Source organism: Ruditapes philippinarum, unplaced genomic scaffold, assembly GCF_026571515.1.
Source record: "Ruditapes philippinarum isolate M1 unplaced genomic scaffold, ASM2657151v2 ctg12792_1_1_1_1, whole genome shotgun sequence".
Classification (NCBI taxonomy): domain Eukaryota; kingdom Metazoa; phylum Mollusca; class Bivalvia; order Venerida; family Veneridae; genus Ruditapes; species Ruditapes philippinarum.
Window position 1 is genome coordinate 9,497 of NW_026864885.1, and position 26,000 is coordinate 35,496.

The 26,000-nt window shown below is 32.0% G+C and overlaps 1 protein-coding gene across 1 annotated transcript; it reads left to right on the top strand.

Moving 5' to 3' along the window:
* Positions 1–987: 987 nt before the first annotated feature.
* On the top strand, positions 988–21,946 carry LOC132727159 (uncharacterized). Its single transcript, XM_060712582.1, has 4 exons — positions 988–1,144; positions 6,796–9,505; positions 11,938–12,064; positions 14,954–21,946. Exons 1-2 carry the CDS (start codon positions 1,135–1,137, stop codon positions 8,742–8,744), a joined length of 1,959 nt encoding a protein of 652 aa, XP_060568565.1. The 5' UTR covers positions 988–1,134; the 3' UTR covers positions 8,745–9,505; positions 11,938–12,064; positions 14,954–21,946.
* Positions 21,947–26,000: the final 4,054 nt, after the last annotated feature.

The following is a 26,000-nucleotide window of genomic DNA, read 5'->3' on the forward strand; positions in this document are numbered from 1 at the left end:
CATTTTCACGGATTTTTCCGCAGCTGTCACTTTTAACCTGCTCAAAATAGTCTAAAAACAGGAAAAACGAGTCCAAAATTACCTAATAGTATCTCCAGTCAATGGACAATAGTTTCATAGCAATGAAATGGGCCGTATTTGTGTAATATAATAATACCAAACAAATTTATAACCTACCTGTACCGAGCGGTAAATTCCGGCTATCTGCCATCACTGCAGTGATCTGCCATCACTGCCGCCGGTAATACGGTGTGAATACCTGTCATATGTTGCGGTTCAGGTCGGAATATCCGTACCAAGGGGATCCCGCCCATTGGGCGGTAACAATGCTTGCCGAACATAACGGAATACTTGTACGTCAGTAATTTCCGAACATTTTATTGGTCACTGTTGATATATTGCACACTTAAGTGGTAACTGTTACCTATAGCACACCTTAATGGTATCTGTTATCTATCACACTTAAGCGGTTACAATTATTATACAGCACGCATTTATGGTAACTGTTATCATACAGCACATGTTTATGGTAACTGTATCATACAGCACATGTTTATGGTAACTGTTATCATACAGCACATGTTTATGGTAACTGTTATCCTGTTATCATACAGCACATGTTTATGGTAACTGTATCATACAGCACATGTTTATGGTAAATGTTATCATACAGCACATGTCTATGGTAACTGTTATCATACAGCACATGTTTATGGTAAATGTTATCATACAGCACACGTTTATGGTAACTGTTATCATACAGCACATGTTTATGTTAACTGTATCATACAGCACATATTTATGGTAAATGTTATCATACAGCACATGTTTATGGTAACTGTTATCATATAGCACATGTTTATGGTAAATGTTATCATACAGCACATGTTTATGGTAACTGTTATCATACAGCACATGTTTATGATAACTGTATCATACAGCACATTTTAGTGGTTACTTCTATTATACAGCACAGATTCAATTACAATGGTTCAAGTATAGGTATCATAATTCTTATAACTGATTTGATTAAATTGTTTATGTTTCAATTATTCTTCATATGAAACAAGGCAGGGCAGACAGAAGAAAGCAAACATTTTTCAGAGGTTTTTAGAGTGGAGACGTTATAACCGGATGAAAACAAGTAAAATTTTACTTAAATACGCTATGCATGTGACTTTCCAGAATTGATATACAGTCAAACCATTGTTAGAGACAAACTCAGATTTAAGACCCAGTAGTTAAGACCACTTTTTTAGAAACCTTCAATGAAAAATGTCGTTCCTAATAAATACCTTTTGTCATTCAATGCCATGCATGTTCTCTCTTTGGATGGTCCTTATTTACCAGTTTGACTGTACTGTGTTATTAGCTGGACTTTTTGCGGGAAAAATCATGTTTCCGTTCCCGTTCCAGTTCATAACAATATGTTGTTGTTAATGTTTTGTTGGAGTATTCCTTACTTTGTGTCATCCGATGAGTAAGAAAATATCGAGTGTGACTCCCGCTAGGCGGTGTTTATCATTATTTTATTTTTTTATGTACACACGATTTCTTCACCTGCATAAACATAATAACTGAAGACGTGAAATTATTTTAATAGAATGTAACTTGATATACAAGTTTGCTAATGTCTTGTATCAATAAAGTACAGGAAAATTCAACAGCATCCTAACTAGAATAAAAATTGAGCCGCGTCATGACAAAACCAACATAATGGGTTTGCGACCAGCATGGATCGAGGCCAGCCTGCGCATCCGTCCGGATCCATGCTGGTCGCAAACCGATTATGTTGGTTTTGTCATGGCACGGCTCAAATGACCTTCTGTAATGCTAAATTGTTTAACGAGAAAAGGTTGGAGTTAAAAGGATATAACATCAATATAAAATGTTTGTTCTTAAGGAGATTGGAATTGTACAAATTATTCAGAACACTGCATTTTGAAGATCATTTAGTGTTTTGAACTTCCGTCCCTTCAGCTGTCCTTTGATGTGTAGAAAAATATAGTTACCAAACTAAATTATAAACACTTCTTTATATAAAGTTACGGCGCCATTTAATAGATTTATTGATTTAAAAAAAATGATTACAAAAAATACGAGGCCCAAATACCAATTTATCAACTCTTTAACGACAACACAAAAACGTTACAATAGGGCGAATGACGTCATATTTTCTAGTGACGTCAGGAATACGTACGTGTACACACTTTTCCCTTATATGTAGTGTTTAAAGGATACTGTGATGCATCAAAGTAATGAACTAACCCTTTTTTTTTGTCGTGCGCCGGTTTTACGTTACTTAAGTAACTGTATGAGTCGTCACTACACGAAACGCCGGTTACACGGCTTTTTCTTTTGTTTTCTTATTTGAGACATATTTCACCTTCAAGTGATATATAATTCATGTTTTTTTATCAATTACTCTCACGACAATAACTGCACTGCACGAAAACTGTTATATCGTTCTCATATTTTTTCTACGTCTATATGGCAAAAATTAATACCTTTCAGAAATCAAAATATCAGTTGAATACCTGAAGATGACCCCAACCTTATTAAATGTAGATAAAGTTAGTGCACACTACTTCATATTTTGCTGCAAACCATTAACATGTATTTTGTTTCGGCAGACCAATAACATATTGTTACTTAATGTTCTCTTAAACTGCCAGGAATAATGTATACATGAAGACATCATGCTTAAGTATTGAATTCAAAGCATATTTTATCCTGTATGTTAATGGACTATATTTAGCCTTTTTCAGTCTACAAAACATGCGTTAGTAAAAAGTTATATAAATTGAGAAGAAAAAACCACAAGCAACGGAGATAAGAACCAACGTTATATAACCAAATTTGTGTGCAAATGATAAGCGTACTACGTACTTTACGCTTCATAATGATTTACCACTTATTAAATAATAAAATACACTAAAACGTGCCGTAACATAGCACAATCTTGAAACACACTGGCAGTAACAAAAGTTATCATAAGAACTCTAGGACATTTTCAGAGTTATCGCAAGAACTCTGTGACATTTGGAAAATCGGGTATAAATCTATTAGCCTGGGCATTACATTTGCAACTTTCCATTATAATTAGATAAGAAGATCATAAATAAAAAGGTCAGTATGTTCGAGTGAACAAGTAATTTGGAATTTTTACACAAAACTACCAGATTTTAAACAAGAGGCGATGACAAATGGACTTTCAAGTTTTTTTCTGAAATAAAATACAAATTTGAAAGGCAAGCTTAATCATCAAAGTTTAATTCAACACTTGAACTCCCCATTTAACTATATTTCAATTTTTTACTACAATAAAGTTTTCCGACGAAATCTGTTACGTTTTCCATGAACTGCGTGACCAGTTATCATAATAACTCCATCCTTCGTGTAACCGTTCCTCACCCGTGATAGTATGCACTGTCTTACCTTAAATCCTGGCTCCTCCCCTGGTTGGCTTTGCTTGTCAAAAAGTAATAAATTTCTATTTATAGATATATAATGTTTGTTTCAGTTGTCCGCGCATATTCACAAGTGATGGAACATTTTTAAACATTTTTCTTTTTTGTTTGTTTTTGATGCGAATTCTTTAGTAGTAGTGATAGAAATGGTAAGATTTTGATTTACTGGAAATTTATTTATTCTGTGTTTTGAATGTTTTAAAAAATGTCTATTCAATATGTTATTTTGTGACGGAAGTGATAGCAGACGACAATTAATTGTTTTATTTTATTTCAAATTATTGGTGACTTATGATGTTATACATGTATAATTATAGTCCACTGTTATTAACGGTTTCGATTAGATATTTACCACTCATTTATGTTATACGCTGAAAAGCCAAAGGCTAGTGAGCTTCAGATGACTTGAGTTTCATAATTAGCCTTGAAAAAAGTTATTTAACATTTCATATTTTTACAATTATCCATGAAAAATGTAAAATATCAGATAATAACGGATAAACATGAAATAGGTTAGAGTCACCGGACCAGTGCTCAACTAGTATTTCACAAAATCCAGAAAAAACTCTTTCAAAACAAAAATATTGCTCGAAAACTTATTTTTGTTACAAAGCTGGGCCTTTAAAACTCATAATGTCTATATCCTGGATTAGACCCCGGAAAAAAACAACAAAAAGTGTAAATAATGACCCCCTTTAAAAATATAATATAAGTTAACGTATATTATATTTTCAAAGGGGGTCATTATTTACATTTTTTTTGACACTTTTAAGATGAACACAGGTTTTTTTATCAATCTGGTCACATTTTTTCTTCCCAGGTCCGATACTCGTGCTTGTGTCTAAACCAGGAGTATATATACAGTAAGGTTCATTCCGTTTTCTTTAGTGTATTATATACAAGTTTTAGACCTGAAAAAAAAACATAGGGATCTAATCCAGGTGATTGCCCTCACAATGACACAGATCAGAATACCATTTGCCACGGAGTTGTACATAGGGCCTAAAACGTAACCAGTGCTCGACCAGGTGGTTTTATTTTTATCAGAACTTTTATTTTTGAAAAACAGATATGACTTTTTGTGTTTAACAATTTCATTTCAAAAATATTTTGGAACATTTCTGTTTTAGTGTGTATGGATATAGATATGAGATAAATATGATAGGAAGGAAAATTAATGTTAGACATTGACAAATAAAGTGTTTTACAGAGGCTTTTTTCACGGGGGGGGGGGGGGTACACATAGTAAAGTGTGATACTTGATGTAATAAACAGTTGGTCTGCCCTTTTTGTGGTGTGTTCCCTATTTGTAACCGGACAGCTGCCATATTTGTTTACATGTTCATAGCCATTGCCTTTTATTTGATGATTTGTGGGGCCCTTTCCCATGGAACTCAATGAGTAAAGGAAATTTAACAAAGCATTGTCCAAATTTGCCCTAAATTATCATTATGTCAGTCCTTTAAATAGTTTTTACTGCAACTTTTATTATAGACATATATTTTTGTTCTGTTTATTATCGTATGCAAAATTGCCATGTTCTACCAAACTTTGAGTGTAGAGGTTACAGGTTATGTATAAATAGCACACATGATCTCCGAGCGTTTTTTTCTCACTTAAATAACGCATAAATCGTACGCAAATAAAAGTATTGGTCGAGCAATGGGCTGGTCGAGCACAGGTACGGTGACTCGATAGATGATGTGTTTCAAAGTAGACAATTATTCAAAAAACCATTTTAATGTCCCTCTGACACAATAGTCAATTGTGTCCAATGTCCTGATCCAAAGTTTGGTGGAAAGGACCGAGAAGATTTGATTGTGTTTGGCCATTTAAATGGGTAATTGAATATTTGCCTACTTTAAAACACAACATCTATCATTCTTGAATAGTATGTATATGGTATTTTGGTCTAACAAAGCAAGTAACTAACCATGTAAATAGCAATTCAATGCTGGGAGTTGATGACTAAATTTTTTCTTCTCCCAAAATATCGAGTATAAGTCTACCGAAATTAAGTAAATTCATAGATATAAAAGTAAACAATGCATTATTAAGCTTATGGTTTAAGAAATCGAAAGTGCAAAATGCCAACCTGTTGACATAGGGTCCAGTATGTTTATATAATTTGATTATCAAAATTGTACCGAAACAGACTTTTTTGAATATCAAATATTGACATCGTATTCTTTATCAAAGATTACACTCTGTGTTTTACATATAAAATCACGTGGTAGAAATACTTTTACAGTCTGATTTTATTGACCTGTCAAATATGAATACATTTTATAAGATTAATTTGAATATTCGATCCAACTTCGGTTATATCCATGTAGTTAACGATAATTAAAATGGAAAATATAAATAATGTTTTGAAAAGTCACAGTATATAAGTCGTTATCACATCCTGTTAAGTGATTTCCTGGTATACGAGTGGTCAGTGGTCAGAGGATAACTGTTGTCATAGTTTCGTTTCTTTATTTATTTTTTTAAGTATTTTTAATAGAAATGACCAAGTGTTTACAAAAATGTAGAACTAACCAGCTAGTGGTACTCCTTATTGCGTTAAGACGCTCAGTATAACTACATGTATATTACAGAAACAAATGTAATCACATGTTATAAGGTGCTTTGCCGAAAATCTACAGTATATCTATATATTGTGTGCTTTGACCGTATAATCAGTCTCATAAGTATGCTATCGTCAGGTTAATAAAATCAAACAATACTGTAGTCCGTATTAAGTCTGATTATGAATAATAGCCGAGGAATTCCGATATGATGGAGAAATCAGGAGGAATTACTTCCTGTTCGAGTAAAAATCCCACCCTTCTTATTTCCCCTCCGTGATAACTATTTGTTTTCATATTTTCAATGTAAATATATCATTTGATCAAGATTTAATGTAAAAATATCATTTTAAAACGGTTCAAACATGTTAAACATATATCGTTCTTGGTGTTTGTCCATACAATGAACTATAGAAGAAATATTTTCTTCTTTAGCTTGACCCTCCCCCACCAATTCTTCGGGTTCAGAATGAAGAAGGAAATGCTTACTTTCAAGCATACAATGTATTAATTATAACGATGGAAATACTTCATTTTTGCATATGAATTTCTGCAATTATTAAAACAAAGTTTAGCTTTAATTATGCATTGTTAATGTTAAACATAGCATCTGAATATAGTATTATACTTCTTATTTGTCATTATGCATTATTTGTTCCTAACCATGCAAAATTGAAGTTAATAACACCTCAGCATTTTATATATTATATAGAAAGATTATCGCTGATTAACACTTTTTTCTACTCTCTTTTCAGAACTTCAAGGCGACCTGATTAAATTCTACAGAAAAAGGTGTAGTTCAATACCTCTCTCACCGCTTCTTGAAGAAATAGAGACACCTCTAGCTGGGTTCTACGTCATGCCAGATATAGTCACTGTAAAAAAGAAGTCCCTAACTTGTCATGAAGAGGAGAGAACACCGATCAAGTCTTTGAAAGACCTGTTTTCAACCGGAAGTCGAGATCAACAAGAAATTTATCTATCAGCTGATGCAGGCTTTGGAAAAACTGCTTTCTCAAAATATCTTGCAGTCACGTGGTGTCAAGCTCATTGTCACGATGAAAACTACGCCTGCTTTAAAAAGGGCGAGTTAAAAACGTTATTTGACTTCAAGTTCTTATTTTTGGTTTTATTAAGAGACTGTACCTCTGTTTGCAACATTGACGATATGATTAAACAGCAAATTACGACGAAACTTCCTACTTCTGCAATACTAGATGAAGTTTTACGTAGAGAAAAGTGCTTGATTATAATGGACGGTCTTGATGAATGGAATCACCCTGATAATAGCTGTAGCGAAGTAACAGAAAAAATCCCACATCGATACGTACGTGATAATTGTGTTATCCTTACGACAACTCGACCGTGGAAACTCGGAGTCGCAAATCTCAAAACAAGTCAAATAAACAAAAAAGTAGAATTGGTTCAATTAAGTGCAGATTCTACGCGGCAACTTGAAGAAAATGCTATAAGAAAAATGACCGGTGTCCGTGACGATAGAGTACTGGAGAGTAAAAGACGGGACTTTAATAAAGTGATACGTGACCGTCGCCTAGAGCACATGCAAGTGATTCCACTCCTCCTCATGTATATAGTTTGCCTGTGGTGCAACAACATTCCTATAGGAAATTCAAAACATGAAATTTACACAAATATCATTGAATTTCTATTATCGAGAACGTCAAAGAAACACCCGGAAGTTCAACCATCTCGTGAATCGTCTGCCAGTGAAATTCCAGAATACTTCAAAAGTCATGAATTTTGTAAAAAGTTTTACAGTCTTATAACATCATTAGCAGAACTAGCTTACCAAACATTATTTAACAAAAACAGAGAAAACACGCTGGTATTTGATAGAATGGTTGCTGATATATATCTCAAAGCAGACGACATGAAATTAAGTCTTCTCTCAGGAATATTGTCAGAAAGTAGAAGTAAAACTTTAATTAAAGAAATTAGTAAAGTATCGTTTTCTCACAAAACAGTGCAAGAATTCTTTGCCGCCATATTTATAAGTTCTCAAAGTGACGCGCAGAAAACTGTTGTAGAAAATTGTAGAAATGTTCAAGATATTCTGGACATGTCAAAAATTTGTGAATTTATAAGTGGAATGAATGCTGACCGGATGTGTGAAATATCAAATGATTGGATGTCTGTGATAAATGAAGACGAGAAAACACGCGACTATAGAACTAGGACAGGTGACGGGTACATGTACAATACTCCATTGTATAACATACAGAAAATGTTCATGTCGTGTTTACAAGAAATGCCTGAAAGTGAAAATATTCAATTATGTTTACAAGATTTCTTCATTGACGAGGACACCGAGGACAGTAAGCTGTTACAACGTTTATTAAAACAAAATAAAACCAACATAAAATCACTTTATATATACACCAGGAGAAATACTTCCAGCAGTTTACGTGAAATTATAGATTTATTCTCTCTCACAGATCTCAGTCATATACAGAAACTTTACTATAGTGGTGGCCAGGAGAAGGAGGCTGAGATAAGCCGGATTTTGTTTCCCAGTTTACAGTACGTTACTTTGTACCGGGGTACATGGATAAATGATGAAGAAAATCTGAGTGAAAATTTAGCGCGAGTACAAAACTTACAATATTTATATATTCAAACTTCACGTTATCTCACAAAATACTGGAAACATTTTACAATTTTATCTCCGCTCAAAAATCAATGAAAGAGTTAACATTGACTGGTTAGACTGTAAAGAACATGGCCGCCATGATTGTAAGAGATTGATGAACTTGGACTTGTCTCAACATTCAACTCTATCAAAGTTAGACTTGTCGTGGTTACCTGGGAGGCTACAATTAAATATAACAACACCGTCATTAGTTGATGTTACGTTGTACGACATCAATCTAGATGATGTAAGTTCATTGTTACTGTCACGTGACATGTTGAATATTGAACGTGTGGTGTTGAGGAAGATAGAAATGTCTGCAGAAAGTTTACAGAACTTTTTATCCCGTGCTGAAAAATCTGCCGCAGTCAGTTACAGTAGAGATGAGACGACATTAAACCGGAAACAGAATATGACCGTGTTAGAGAAAATATTCGGAGTTCACAAACTTTTCATGTGATACAAAGAGACGACGACGACTTGGTTTGAGTTCAAAACAATAAAACCAAGTAAAGAATAAACAAAGGAAAAACATTGTGAAATAAACTAATGAAATGACTTCAATAATTTTAAATGAAAACAATTTAAATATGGACACTTAAAAAACAAAATGGCGGTTTCTTCTACGTTATACATGTACTGTATAGTTTGGTCATTTAATTCACAAACATTTATTTCTGTTTAAAGTTTAATTAAGTGACAGTTGTTATATAAATAAATAAATAAAAACATTTTAAGAGGAGAAATAATTCAAGGACATTTTTTACCGGAACTTAATGGATAACTTGGAATAAGGATTTGGAAATATTTTACAGGTAAGAGATTTTATATTGAATTTTTTACTTTTTTTTATAATTATTTCATTTTACACACCTAAGTATTAAAATAGATTATTCTTATTGAATTATATAATAAGATATTTTATTTAAATTAAATAAAAACACTTTATATTATAATAAAAAATTCTACTTTTAACATTTTACCATAATTTTTTTATTTTATAGTTAGAATAAAACTTAGTTAATAAAGACACATGAATATGTATGAACAATTGTTAAAAAGCTACCCCCCCCCCAATCTGTAGACAGGTGGAGGTAACTCTATTAAGCATTTTAACAGAATTATGTCCCTTTTTTGACTTAGAATTTATGCTTAAGTTTGCGTACCACCTCAAATATTTTCAAAGTCCATTGACATATGGCTTTGTTACTTTGCACACTTATTCACCATCATGCCCCCAACATGTAGACAGGAGGAGGTAACTCTATATAAGCATTTTGCCAGAATTATGTCCCTTTTTTACTTAGAATTTATGCTTAATTATTAATAAGTTTGAGTTACCACCTCAATATTTTCAAAGTCCATTGACATATGGCTTTGTTACTTTGCACACTTATTCACCATCATGCCCCCAACATGTAGACAGGAGGAGGTAACTCTATTAAGCATTTTAACAGAATTATATCCCTTTTTTGACTTAGAATTTATGCTTAAGTTTGCGTACCACCTCAAATATTTTCAAAGTCCATTGACATATGGCTTTGTTACTTTGCACACTTATTCACCATCATGCCCCCAACATGTAGACAGGAGGAGGTAACTCTATTAAGCATTTTAACAGAATTATGTCCCTTTTTTGACTTAGAATTTATGCTTAAGTTTGCGTACCACCTCAAATATTTTCAAAGTCCATTGACATATGGCTTTGTTACTTTGCACACTTATTCACCATCATGCCCCCAACATGTAGACAGGAGGAGGTAACTCTATTAAGCATTTTGACAGAATTATGTCCCTTTTTTGACTTAGAATTTATGCTTAAGTTTGCGTACCACCTCAAATATTTTCAAAGTCCATTGACATATGGCTTTGTTACTTTGCACACTTATTCACCATCATGCCCCCCAACATGTAGACAGGAGGAGGTAACTCTATTAAGCATTTTGACAGAATTATGTCCCTTTTTTACTTAGAATTTATGCTTAATTATTAATAAGTTTGAGTTACCACCTCAATATTTTCAAAGTCCATTGACATATGGCTTTGTTACTTTGCACACTTATTCACCATCATGCCCCCAACATGTAGACAGGAGGAGGTAACTCTTTTAAGCATTTTGACAGACTTATGTCCCTTTTTGACTTAGAATTTATGCTTAAGTTTGCATATTACCTCAAATATTTTCAAAGTCCATGGACATATGGCTTTGTTACTTTGCACACTTATTCACCATCATGCCCCCAACAGGTAGACAGGAGGAGATAACTATCAAGCATTTTGACAGAATTATGTCCCTTTTTACTTAGAATTTATGCTTAATTATTAATAAGTTTGAGTAACCACCTCAATATTTTCAAAGTCCATTGACATATGGCTTTGTTACTTTGCACACTTATTCACCATCATGCCCCCAACATGTAGACAGGAGGAGGTAACTCTATTAAGCATTTTGACAGAATTATGTCCCTTTTTTACTTAGAATTTATTCTTAAGTTTGAGTACCACCTCAAATATTTTCAAAGTCCATTGACATATGGCTTTGTTACTTTGCACACTTATTCACCATCATGCACCAAACATGTAGACAGGAGGAGGTAAATTTATTAAGCATTTTAACAGAATTATGTCCCTTTTTGACTTAGAATTTATGCTTAAGTTTGCGTACTACCTCAAATATTTTCAAAGTCCATTGACATATGGCTTTGTTACTTTGCACACTTATTCACCATCATGACCCTATCCTGCAGACAGGAGGAGGTAACTCTATCAAGCATTTTGGCAGAATTATGCCCCTTTTTCGACATAGAATATAATTATGTTAAAGTTTGCATTCCACCTCAAATATTTTCAAAGTCAATTGACATATGGCTTTGAAACTTTTCAGGCTTGTTCACCATTCACCATCATGTCCCCAACCTGAAGACATGAGATGGTAATAGAAATTTTTTTAGATGGTATAAGACAATTTTTAAGTTTTTTTTTTTCGGTTGCCATGCTCTTGTTGCCATGCCTTTTGTTCATTGTTTCAAATATGTCTGCCTTATTTAATAACAAGGGTATTTTGATACCCATTTACCAGAAAACATAAAACATTTATTCAAGTATGCAAGAGTTTTAGTCATGATGTCACAGTTAAATCTACACGTCAGTATATTCTGCCGCCTGTAATATTTTATGTTTCATGGAAATCAGTTCATCACATATATTATAATATACATTTAACAATATGTGTTATTTCTCATTTCAGTGGCCTAATGGATCAAAATTTCCGATTCTTTGTTGTGCAGAATCTCCCATGACATTTATATGGAGCATTGTGTGATGATTATAGATCAATTTGTAGATTTGTATTTGAAAAACTTCCCATTGTCTTGGTAAGACTTTACAAATATCTTTATGATGGACAGCCTAAATAACTGTATAATTATGTAAATTAACATAGTTATGCCCCCTTAGTAGAAGGTGGGGATATATTGCACTGAGTGACTAATTGCATCACATTTGTCGGTCAACAGTTGGTTCTTCTGTCAGTCAGTCTGAAAACAAAACTGTGTCCAGTCAAAAACTTAATAACAGCGAACTTGCTTTATGAACTTCAAACTTGTGATGGAGGTTTAAAAACCTAAGAACATAAAAATTTGAATTTTCATACATAAATGAGCTGGGGCACTTTAAACTGAAATATATGCACAAAGATAGTCAAGATATAATTATACTTCGAAATAAATTGAAAATCGTATTTTTATGCTTTTCTTAGATCAATTTGTTGTGAAAAGCATTTAAATGCTTTTCATTTATAGTCATATTTTTACAATTAGAATAATTATTCTGGAAAAACAAAGTGCGCAAATGATCTGAAATGTTGCACAAAGATTAATGGTTTAAACCTACTTCAAATGGTACATTTATCTGGAAAAATATTTTCAGTTCCATCATTTCTAAAAACCTCAGTGGAGTCCCTTTAAGTTTTGATAAAATTTGATTTCTAATATCTTTTTGTTATATAAATGGTATCTATGTAATTTAGACTTGATAAAATTGTTAGAGCATAGAAATGTATGTTGAACTTCTATAATGACATGGTGTCATGCAAATTATGTGATGCAAAAATATTGAACATATATTTTTATGCTTTCTTGATACCTATACAAAAATGTGTTTGTATCATAATTATTTTTTTTTCATAGTTTTGTTTTCCTTTACACATGGATTTATTTAGTAGAGTGTGTTGTCTCCTGTGCCAGCTCTTGTTATTATTACTGCTATAAAATATGTAAATTAACAAAATAAATAAAATCCATCAAGTAACAACGGTTACGGCTGGTATAGTTTTAGACGTGCCCATTTTTGTGCCCCCACTTTAATGGCGGGCATTTAGATTTACCCTTGTCCGTCCTTCCGTCTGTTCACTTTTGTGTCGCACATAACTCAAAAAGTATTTGACCGAGAGTCATGAAACTTTACAAGAATGTTGATCAGCATGTGTAGATGTGCAACTGGGTATTTTCGTGTGGATTTATTTAGTATTTTTAGAGTTATTGCCCTTGACTTAGTAAAATTTTGCAATTTTCAACTTGTGTCGCATGTAACTCAAAAAGTATTTGACATAGAGTCATGAAACTTTACAAGAATGTTGATCAGCATGTGTAGATGTGCAACTGGGTATTTTCGTGTGGATTTATTTAGTATTTTTAGAGTTTTAAAGCCCTTGACTTAGATGTTTTTTACAATTTTCATTTTGTGTCGCATGTAACTCAAAAAGGATTTGACATATAGAGTCATTAAACCTTACGGGAAGGTTGCTCAGCATATTTAGTTTTGCACCTGGGGTTTCGCTTGTGTATTTATCCAGTATTTGTAGAGTTATTTCTCTTGAATTAGTAAAAACCGTTTCATTATGTTGTTATTTGTTCCTTGAGTGCTTGAGTTAGAATCAACCAACTTTACAGAAATAATAATCAACATCACTAAATTACAGAAATAATGATTCACATTACTGTGAAGCTATGAACCTGGGACTTTGCAATGCCATGTGGATTTTTTTCAGTTTTGTAAGAGTTATTGCCCTTGACTTACAGTAGTATAAATTTGCAATTTTCAACTTGTTCATACATAGCTCAAAAAGTATTGTAGACCTGAAAGTTTACAAGAATGTTGGTCAGCATGTGTACTTATTATGCATGTGGATTTATTCAGTTTTTGTAAAGTTCTTGCCCTTTACTTAGTAAAAGATTTTTAGTTTTCAAAAAATATTTGACCTAGAGTCATAAGATTGACAGAACAGTGGAGCGGTGGGGGCACCTGTGTCCTATGGACACATTTCTAGTTATGTTTGTATTTTTTGCTAGTTTCAGCATTCCTAAACCAGTTTCATTGATGATGATGATAGGCAAAAGTATTGATTTTATTTCAATTCTGTATCGGTAATTGATTGACAAAAAATATCAACTATACATTAAATAGAGGATATTGAATGAGTGTATGTTTAATACTAAATTTATTGAACCAGTTGAATAAAATCATATTATGCTAGCCTCTGGCGAGCATAATTATGTTTTATTCAACGAGTTCAATAAATTAAGTATTGAATCTACACGAATATATAATATTCTATTTATCACATATATAAAATAAGAATGTTAAAGAGTCATTTTTCATTGAGGCGCCATTAGTGTAACACTAACATAAACACGCTTTAATGCTTTATAATGTTAAAGATTATAGCGCAAATGACGTCATGTCAAAGTGTTATTACACTATAGTGTTATATTTTTTTTTTATTAAATGGCTTTATTACACTCCTGCGCTGCTTTTTATGTAATAATTTATTTTATGTCAATGAATTCAATCGGTCCCAAATCCCAAATTATATGTGATGTGTTTGCAGTTTTTACTTAGATGACAATAACATTTCTTTTTAGTTGCAATACAAGAGGTCAGTGAATCTACTTGAATACTCTCCGGTTTGGTTCTTTCACTCTAAGCCTCCTGGGGATAACATATTCTATACCCATGTTACCAATGCAGACCACGATCAGCCGTCATATACATGAATAGTTTTAAGTTTTCCCTAATATGGTGAATGGTTCCGTCCAGACTGAATGATTGACAAGTCTATTTAAGTCATTTGGATTGGTTAGCTTGAAAATTGACAGGAAAAAATCAGTATATTCAAAACACATAAAATATTATTATACTGTTAGAATAGAAAAATCCTACTACATGATCTTATAATTATGACTTCTTGCTTTCCTTTATTTCAGAATTTCAGTAATAATAAACCTACACGGACAATGAGGACAATCACAACTGTTTTTTATCCATCAATCTCCGGATGATTATCAGTGGGATGTTCTGAATGACAAAGAAAGATGTTCAAGTTCTTCAATAGTTCGATATTATGATTTCACACCTGATACCTGGCTGTATGGGGACAGACATGAATTAAATTTGTGATTAACAGTACCAGAAAAATCCCCAACCATCATTACTTGCCAATGCATTGAATAACATTCTGGTTCCTGGCTTAATGGAAACATGAAAAGAAAACTTTTGCATCAAACAGATATCTGTTTTGTACAATTAGAATTTGAATCTCAAAGGAAATTACATCAAAACCACTGTCAAATATTTCAGTATTCCTTTAAATAAACTTTGTGTTAAAAAGATAATTGAAATAATTTGATTTAATTAGATATACAGTACATGTATAAGTCTGTTTCTGCAATTTAAGACTGATATTATATATCAAGAATTGTTAAATTAATTTTTATTGAAGGCCTATTACACTTTAGAATTTCTATCAGTTTTATTTCATTTTTTCAATACTTTTTAGTCCCCTACCGGTTTACCGGAGGGGACTTTAGGTTTACCCTCCGTCCGTCTGTCCGTCCATCTGTCCGTCCGTCCGTCTGTCAGTCCGTCAGTCCGTCCACAAAACTGGATCCCGCGATAACTTGAAAAGTACTGAAAATATTTTAATGAAACTTGGTATATGGATAGATGGCAGTATGGAGATTATGCACGTCTTTTTATTTTCTTCCTATGTTGAAAATTCTGGTTGCTATGGCAACAAATAGGCTGAAAATATGGCAAATTTTACACATAAACTGGATCCAGTGATAACGCAAAAAGTACTGGAAATATTTTTATGAAACTTTACATATGGGTAGATAGCAGTCTTTAGATTATGCATGCTTTATCTGTTCTTCCTATTTTGAAAAAATATCAGTTGCCTTGGCAACAAATAGGCTTAAAACATGGCAATATAACAATATTTGTGATTAGTCAAAAAGAGCTGAACATTTTTATGAAATTGCATCTTTAATTCAAGAGTTATCTCCTCTTTAAGAATTTTGCTTTTAAAATGGTATATTTTGGTAACAGGGATGTTTCAAATATTAACTTTAGAGTGTCTTTCAGTCCGTCTGTCTGTCTGTTCATAAAAACTGTATCCTGTGATCACTTTTAAAGAACTTTTCCAACAAATTTTCTTAAAATAGAGAAAAATTGAAACATTAGTGAATGGCCAATGGCCCTTCAGAATGTTGATGGGGTTCTAACCGGTAGGGGACTTATGGATTGCTTGCAATACTATGATAATTGCTTGTTATTTTAGTAATCGTGTTACAGTTTCCAAAATTAAATCCTATTGCCAATTATACATAATTTCTCTAATGCTGATTTTGTTATGTTGGCAATTGCTATAATTTAAGTTAATTAATATTAGATTTCACTGAGTTAACACCAGATGCAATATTTTCATGAGTGGCGTAAAAGCCACGAGTGAAAATATAATAGCTGGTGTTCACGAATGAAATATATATTTCAATCTTATTTGTAAAACTAATAATTTTTCTTTTTATTTCATGCTTTTTAAGTGATGTTTAGTATTTTTTACTGATTTTGCCAGGCAATGTGGCACATTCTCCTTTATGACGTCATAATATCATGACGTCACATCATCAATTTTGAAATATAGTTCTGTTAAATTTCTCTAATTTTGTTACCTTTTTAAAATGATGTACAACTTCCTTTCCCTAAAGAAGCAAAATTTACATATGAGTTACCGCTTTTATTTTTGCCCGTTATTCCAGTTAGTTATGATATAATCATATTCTTTTCATCCGCATTCAGATATAGTCCGGCTACAGTGAAAATTATATTTTATAAATTTCACTAGTAGTTTATCAGAATACAATTATCTGATATATTACAGTAAACACTGGAAAGCATGAAATAAAAAAAACAATATATAATTTAAACCACTTATTCTAGTATTATATGTATTACAAATGTATAGTTTTGTAAATAGTTTTTGAAGTGTGTATGATATTTACATATACAGTTTCGCTCTTCTTTTTAATAATTCAGTTTTCTCAGAACAAAATTTATGTCCACATAACATTTTTTTTATTTTGGCGATACACGGAAATTATGTATATGAAGATACATTATGATTCTGACAGGTTAAATTGCCCAATATTACAAACTTTAAGTATGTAACCAAAGTCACAAGGTGTTGGTTATATAACGAACAACATTTCATGCACGGCCATATATAACATTTCATAAGTCTTTATAACCAAATTTTGATATTGTTCTCATGCTCTCTTTGCTTCGAAACATTAAATGATAATTTGCAGTGTATATTCTTAGTTATAAAGATTCTGAATTTGTTATGGCTGTTGGCATATATAACCCGAGCTGCTAGGTGAGGATTATATTGCTTACAACTGTTTACATATGGCCATATTACCTGTGAAGAATCTGATAATGAATTTACAATGGAGCAAAATTCCTTCATGACAGAAAAATAAAGAATTTATAAATTGACAGAGAAGTGTATATAATTATTTATAAATGTCATGATTATCGTCATGAAAAGTGAAGTTTCAAGTGTGCAGTATTATTGAATTCAACTGTATATTTGTGTTACCATTGATTTATTTAAGCTAGTGTATGATTTATCTTATTTGTAAATAATCAATTTTTGGAGTGATATCACTTTAAAGCTGCATGCCTCATAGATAAGGACTACTATAGAATATTGTACATTTTGGAGATAAATTTGATAACAATGTTGGCAGGCTCGAGTATTTTAATGACAATACAGAGTGCACTTCTGAACAATAGCATTCGCAATATCAAATTGCACATTTTTTCTAAACTGTCAATATATATTTATAATGGATAGATATAATACGAATCATCTAAGCATGCTTTTCAAACAGCATGCCTCCCGATTCTTTGAAAATTTGGAAGATGTATTGAAAAGTAAAATATTGTGAAGTGAACAAAGAAAGTAATTGACACATTGCAAACGATGCTTACAATTTTATATAATTCACATAAATTACCAAAAAGAAGTCAAAATATGTTGTTTAGATACCCCTTTCTATTTTAGTATAGCGATGTTTTCATTATTTAAATTAGTCATTAATCTTACAAAACATGTAAACAAAAACCAATCAAAAACATGTAAATTACATAATTATTAATTGAGTCATAAATCTTTTTACTTTTCTTAAAGTGTGTGTACATTTTTCTCAAGTTTGATTTTATTTAACTATTTTAGCTCATCTTGAGGCATGCAGCTTTAGAGCTGAATGGATTTTTTATTGGAATTTGTGTATATAGATATGCTTACTGTATAAATTTATTTTGGAATTTGTGTATATAGATATGCTTATTGTAAAAATTTCTCTACATATCTTTATAGAATGTAAAATAATATGAGGAAATTTTTGGGTTTAAGTGAAATATTTAATATATTTTCAAGAAACATGATAAGGGGTTTGAATTCAATACACAATTTATCACAGCCATAACTGTCTTGAAAAGACAAAAACGTTAAGAAATAATTTGTGATGATGAAATGAATAGCTGAAGATAGTCTTTGCAAAAAAGAAACATCTTAGAAAGTAGTAACTTTCATATTTATTTTTTATATTTTTTTTTCACAAATATGATATATATTTGGCTGATATAGCACCATATTTCATGGATAAAATTAAATAAATTCTTTTATTTTTCCTAATACTGGAAATTATTAAAGCGACACGCCTCCAGTTTATATAAATTAACCCCTTAAAAATGGCCCCCATTCTTATCTGGAGTGTGATACATATTTACTTAATGTTTTTGAAATACAGATTGTATATGATAATTTTTTGAAACTTTATTGGTTGATACAATCCATTGAGAATTTGAGCGCAGTGCACAAAAATGATATTTCTTCCCATCATAATTTTTAATTATTTCCATTTTTGTTTTGAAAGTGTCCGTAATTTTCATTTAAAGTTTGTCTTCTCTTCATAGTGTAACACAAAATGTATTTGAGATGTGGACTGGAAACTTCAGAAGTATTTTGGTTCTATATGAATTTAGATGTCCTGTAAATTTCAATGATGATATTTGTTTTGAAAATGTCCTTTGTTGTCATTTATAGTTTGTGTTTTCTTAGAACACAAACTGTTTTTGACGTATAGACATGAAACTAAAATCAATGATGATTTCTGTTTTGAAAGTGTCCTTTCTTTCATTTATAGTTTATTTTATAACATAATTATGTTATATAATCATGTATATTTGCATGCCATACTACCAGTCTTACAGTTTCGTTTCGGTAAGACTGATTAAATATGGGATTATTGGTATAATAGGAATTTATATGATATAATCTATGTCTCTTGCCTCAATAGTGAGGTAAGATAAACTTATTTAGTTTAATAATTGAGCCGTGTCATGACAAAACCAACATAATGGGTTTGCGACCAGCATGGATCCAGACCAGCCTGCGCATCCGCGCAGTCTGATCAGGATCCATGCTGTTCGCTATCAGTTTCTCTACTTGTAATAGAGTCGGTAAGCGAACAGCATGGATCCTGATCAGACTGCGCGGATGCGCAGGCTGGTCTTGATTCATGCTGGTCGCAAACCCATTATGTTGGTTTTGTCATGACACGGCTCAATTTATGTAATGTAGTGAAAATTTATTATGTAAACTTATTTAGTTTAATAATTTATGTAATGTAGTGAAAATTTATTATGTTTGTTGTCAACCTACTTCATAGATTAATATGGTAAATTATATCATTTTTTGGGTAGCTAAACATTTCCAGAACAGAACATTTAATTCATGCAATCATTTTAACTAATAAGAAGTATGTGAGAGTAAGACAAACATAAATTAATATTTGCATTATTCTACGTTTTTACGAATAAGTTGTTATTATGAACTTCTCCAGTAAAGTCATAATGATATTGTGATAATGTTTTGTATGTTAACATATGCACTGTTCGTTATCTTGTAAATATGCTGTATTATGTCATCATGGGCTTATAAGCCATATTTGATTGAAATAAATTGTTTGTCTGTCTTTCTTTGTATAATACAAAATGAATTTGAGATACATAAATTTTTAAAAAGGAGAAGTTTAGTGGGCAAGAATGAAAATTTATCAATTGCATTTATTTTTAATTCACTTTGAAATTTGTCATGCTTAACCATTTTGTTATAATTTTCATGTTTTTAGCTCACCTGAGCATATGCTCAGGGTGAGCTATTAGGATCACTCTTCTTCCGTCGTCTGTCGTCAGTTGTCCGTTCACACTTTTAAAACGACATCTCCTCTGAAACCATAAGGCAGATCATAATGAAACTTCACAGGGATGTTCCTTGTGTGAAGCTTTAACAAAGTTGTTCAAAGAATTCCATTCCATGCAGAACTCTGGTTACCGTGGCAACCGAAAGAAAAAACTTAAAATATCTTCTTTTAGAAAACCACAAGAGCTAAAGCTAAAATATTTGGCATGAAACATCACCTAGTCAGTGTCTACCAAGTATGTTCAAATAAATGCCCTGGGGTCAAAATTGGCCCTGCCCCGGGGGTCATTGATTTTCCTGATTTGTATATAGTAAAAACTTAAAAAATCTTCTTTTAAAAACCCCAAATTATGAAATAGCTAGAGCTTAAATATTAAGCATGAAACATCTTCTAGTGGGTGTCTACCAAGTTTGTTCAAATAAATGCCCTGGGGTCAAATTGGCCCTGTCCCAGGGGGCATTGAATTTCCTTATTTGTATAATATAGCAAAAACTTAAAATATCTTCTTTTAGAAAACCGCAAGAGCTAAAGCTTAAATATTTGGCATGAAACATCTTCTAGTTGGTGTCTACCAAGTTTGTTCAAATAAATGCCCTGGGGTCAAAATTGGCCCTGCCCCGGGGGTCATTGATTTTCCTTATTTGTATATAGTAAAAACTTAAAATATCTTCTTTTAGAAAACTGCAAGAGCTAGAGCTTAAATATTTGGCATGAAACATCACCTAGTCAGTGTCTACCAAATCAATGCCTTTGGGTCAAAATTGGCCCCTCCCGGGTGGTCATTGTTTTTTCCTATATGATATAGCGAAAACTTAAAAATGTCTTCTTATAAAAACACTAAAGAGTTAAAGCTTAGATATTTATCATGAAACATCTTCTAATGGCTGTCTACCAAGTTTGTTCAAATACAAGTCCCTGGTTTAAAATTGGCATTGGCCCAGGGGTCAATATACAGGTGAGCGATTTCAGGGCCATCATGGCCCTCTTGTATTGTTGTACTGTTTCTCTTTTGCATTATTTTCATCCAGACCTTAATTCATCAAAGCTTAAAAGTTAAAGTTACTAATTTGAAACGATTGAATGATTATGCAGTTGACAAGAATGTCAACTCTCCATTTTATAATATGAATACTTTATTTTTTTTCTTAACACAATAACTCAAAACATTAAAATATAACGGCTTGAAATTTTATGGATGAATATCTCTCATACTAGTAAAATAGCAAAAAACGGAATCCCTAAAGAACGCCCAAAAAATCAAAAATTGATAAAAATATGTTATAGACTCAGAGCTTTTAAGATTAAAACCCTTTCAATATATTGGAATGTTAATGCACCAGTTTTTCTAAATTTGATTCCGAGTGGAGCTGCTATCACTGCCTTTTGTTTATTTTTATCCTGCTACTGTCTTATGATATTATCAGCTGGAAAAAGCCTTGCCGGATAACCATATCTATTTCCAGTCAGTATGTCACATGGTTAGGCAATGCGTATGAATACCAAATATTTCACGGACTACTTTCTTTCATACTTCTCCATGCTCTGATTTTGTCAAATAAAAGATAATTATGGCTTATTTTAGTTTTTATTATGGCTTGTTTTAGTTATGTTTCCTGTCATAATGAACAATAAACATTATTACATGTACATGTGTTGTTTTATTTAATATTTTACCCCTTTCAAGCCTGATAGCTTTACTTTTATATCTTCAAGAATGAATTTTGCGTGCTGGGTATTAGTTCGCAACTATTTTGCAATGCACACTGGGATACTATCATTGTCTGCAACAGTAAAATGTCAGATTACCTCAGTCAAACAACTTTTGACATTATATAGAATGATTTATTTCCTGCAAATGATACTGATGACTGTAATCAAACAGAAAATGTTGTTGAAATATTTAGAGAAGATTTTTTTCAAAGGTATGGGGAAGATATATCTGCCTTTGATGATGATTTTGTTGAATCGTATGATGAAAAAAACTCCATTGAATGTAGAGTTTGATACAGTAGAGTTACCTGTCCCCAAGAGTGACACTACAGTGACAAACAATGATCTCCCCTCTTTAGCAGAGAAACCAATGAGTTTATCAGTCTCTCTGACAGTGATGTATTGCAATTAATCAAAGATTCCAAAAATAAGCAAACTATTAAGAAAAAAAATCTTTATGTTAATAAATTCACCAGATTTCTAAAGGGCAAAAATGAAACAAGAGATTTACATAACATACCACCTAAGGAAATGGATACAAATTTGGCAAATTTCATTTTGTCAGTGAGAAAAAATGACGGCCAAGAATATGAGCCAACAACTGTTCCAAACATTATTTCAAGCATTGACCGAAAACTGAAGGAAATGAAATACCCGGTGAAAATAATGCAAGAATCTGGAACAAAATTCTTTAACATGACCAGAAATGCTCTTAAAGCTAAACAAGTCACTTAAGAAAATGGGAAAGGGCAACAAACCTAATGCATGCAGCCCAATCAGTGATAATGACATCAATATTTTGTATGAAAAACATGTGTTAGGCAGCAGAACACCACAAAGTTTATTAAACACAGTGTGGTATAATAACTGTGTTCATCTTGGGATTAGAGGAACTACAGAGTGTAGAACACTACAGTTAGTCATGCTACTTTTCCCCTTTAGACTTTTTCTTCATTTGACTTGGTATTTCTATAAGACTTATTCTAACACAACCCGCATTTTTCCCTATTGAACATAGAAGAACCGAGAGTGTGTGTTATTACGCAACAGGTGCACAGTTTGACGTTCTATATTTAGACATGTGACGTAATCATTATACACATGACGCAACCACCAAAAATCCGACGCGCTGAAAATAAGTTCAGAAACAAATCAAACGCAATTTTGCTTAATAACAGGTACGGCAGCACTTATTTGTTGATGTCGTGTTAGAATCGAAATAATATATCCAAATCGGTGATTTTATCGCTTGATAACATCACTGTTTGTCGTTCGGATGCGCATCATTATATCACTCGGGCTACGCCCTCGTGATATAATTCCTCGCATCTGAACTCCAAACAGTGATGTTATTGAGCGATAAAAACACTGTTTGGGATAAATTATTTCTTAAATATATTATTCTTGCATAATATACTTAAAAAATTAAAGCATTAGGTCTATTCATGACCAGGAAAGTACGTCCCTGCTGAGATTTGAACTCAGAACTCTTTCCTTAAGTCGGAAAGTGTTTTTCATTAAACTACAAGAACATATTACTTTACTGGCTTACTTCACCTTTAAACATTGACATTAAAATAATGAGTTCAACAAATCTAATATTATGCAAGATTCTGGCTAGTGTAATATTTTATTTAACAAATTCAATAAATATAGTAATGAAACTACTGTACTGTACACAAATACAATTTAGAAATATAAATATCCCAAACAGTGATTTTATCGCTAAATAAAATCATTATTAGGAGTTCAGGTTCCAGGAATTATAATAATCATAATGATATGCATCCGAACAACAAAAAGTGATGTTATCACCAAATTGGATATATTGATTTGGTTATATCATTTCGATTCTAACACAATATCAACAAATAAAATTGTCATACCTGATATTAAGCTAAATTGCGCCTGATTTGTTTCAATTCTAATTTTCATTGTGTCAAATATTTAGTGGTTACATCACATGTCTAATGGTTCTGTCACATGTCTAAATATACATGTAATATGTCAAAAGTTATTTTATTGCATAATAACACACATAATAACACACACATTTTGGACATTTCAGTTATTCTATGTTCAGTAGTCTAATGTGGGTTGTCTTAGAATATGTTCGGGTTGTCTTAGAATATTCTATTTGTCACATATCCAAATGAAATGTGCTTACAGTAAAAATGAATCATCTTTTCATTGACCCAATGCCACAAAAGCAGCACATGGTCATGTTTAGAATGGACATTAATTTAAAATTTTATCATGCAAATAAAAAGCTTTTAAGCACTGGTAAATACAACAAGAGTAAATATTTTGCAATACTAAGTAAATAGTTTGCAATACTAAAGTAAATATTTTGCAATACAACAGTAAATATTTTGCAATACTAAAGTAAATAGTTTGCAATACTAAAGTAAATAGTTTGCAATACAACAGTATAACTATGTATTAAAATAATTCCAATGAGACTGCAATTTAATAGAATTACAATTGTAGCAGAAATTTGAATACAGAAAATAAGGAACCAGGGGCCGTATTCATAAAGCTCCTAAGGGAGCACAATATTTACCTGATGAACTAGTCCATCCATTTCTCTGTACTGTGACCAGAGGGCACGAAAAATGTTTCGGCTCATTTTTCCGAAAACTCTTTTACATACAAACTATTTGAATGTTTCAAAAACTTGTTAAGCTTATGAATAGAAAATGGAATCAAGTTCCCGCATGGTTTGGTGAGATCGTAGTATTGAGCAGTTGACATAACAAAGTGGCTCCGCATCAGAATAATGCTATCTTCATCGTGATGGACACAAAGACGGCGGGTAAGATTATCTGTGACAGTAAAGCTTTCCAGTTCCATAATGTATAGAAGAAACTTTTTAGCAGGACAGCTTTAAAATGGTTTAACCATTTACATTGTCCTTCATCCATCTGTACGTCCCAGGATTGGAAGATCATACAATCCCCTGTATCATCTAGAAAAATAAAGAAAAGAGCGTTTTAATAACTTTTTGATAAGTTGCAGAAATCTCTTACAATATTTCAAATTCAAACAAGAGATAACATACTCCACTTTATCACATAAACCGCGGCGCAGGAGTGTAATAAAGCCATTTAATAAAAACTGTATTACACTAGTGTAATAACACTTTAACATGACGTCATTTGCGCTATAGAGAAACATAGCGTTAAAGCGCGCTAATGTTAGCGTTACACTATGGGCGCGTCATTGAAAAATTACTCATTTTAACATTTTACTGTTCTTATTTTATATATGTGATAAATAGAATATTATATTCGTGTAGATTCAATACTAAATTTATTGAACTCGTTGAATAAAACAATATTATGCTCGCCAGAGGCTCGCATAATATGATTTTATTCAATTTGTTCAATAAATTTAGTATTAAACTACACTCATTCAATATCCTCTATATCTTTTAAGTGCTTGTTAGTAAAAAAGAGCCTAGATAATATTAGAATTTGAAAAAAGAGGATGATATCATATAAAATTATATATGACATTATTAAGTTACAAGTCTTGGATACTGACCAAAGATTTTTGAAAGTTTTTTAAGATATATTCTTCATAATTATTAACAAGAAGTTGCACATAAATCTTTAATGAAAATGTTACATCATTTTATGCAAGCCCCAATGCCAGAGTAAGAACAGAAGCCTCACTATTCTTCCAATAATAAGGCAAAATATAAAAATGCAATCCAAAATATTCCAATCCCAGGAAGAAATTCAACTTTGGACAATGAACTTGCAATAAATAAATAAATAAAAGTCCTTAACCCTTTCACTGCCATAGGGACGGCACATGCCGTCCCTATTATTTTCAGCGTATTTGCCATATGGACGGCTTTTGCCGTTTCTATAATAATGATAATATATTATAATAATAATATTTATATAATAATAATAACAATAACTAGAACTATCACTGAATGCGATTCATACCCATACCAATGTCCTTGACAGAAGAAGACTTG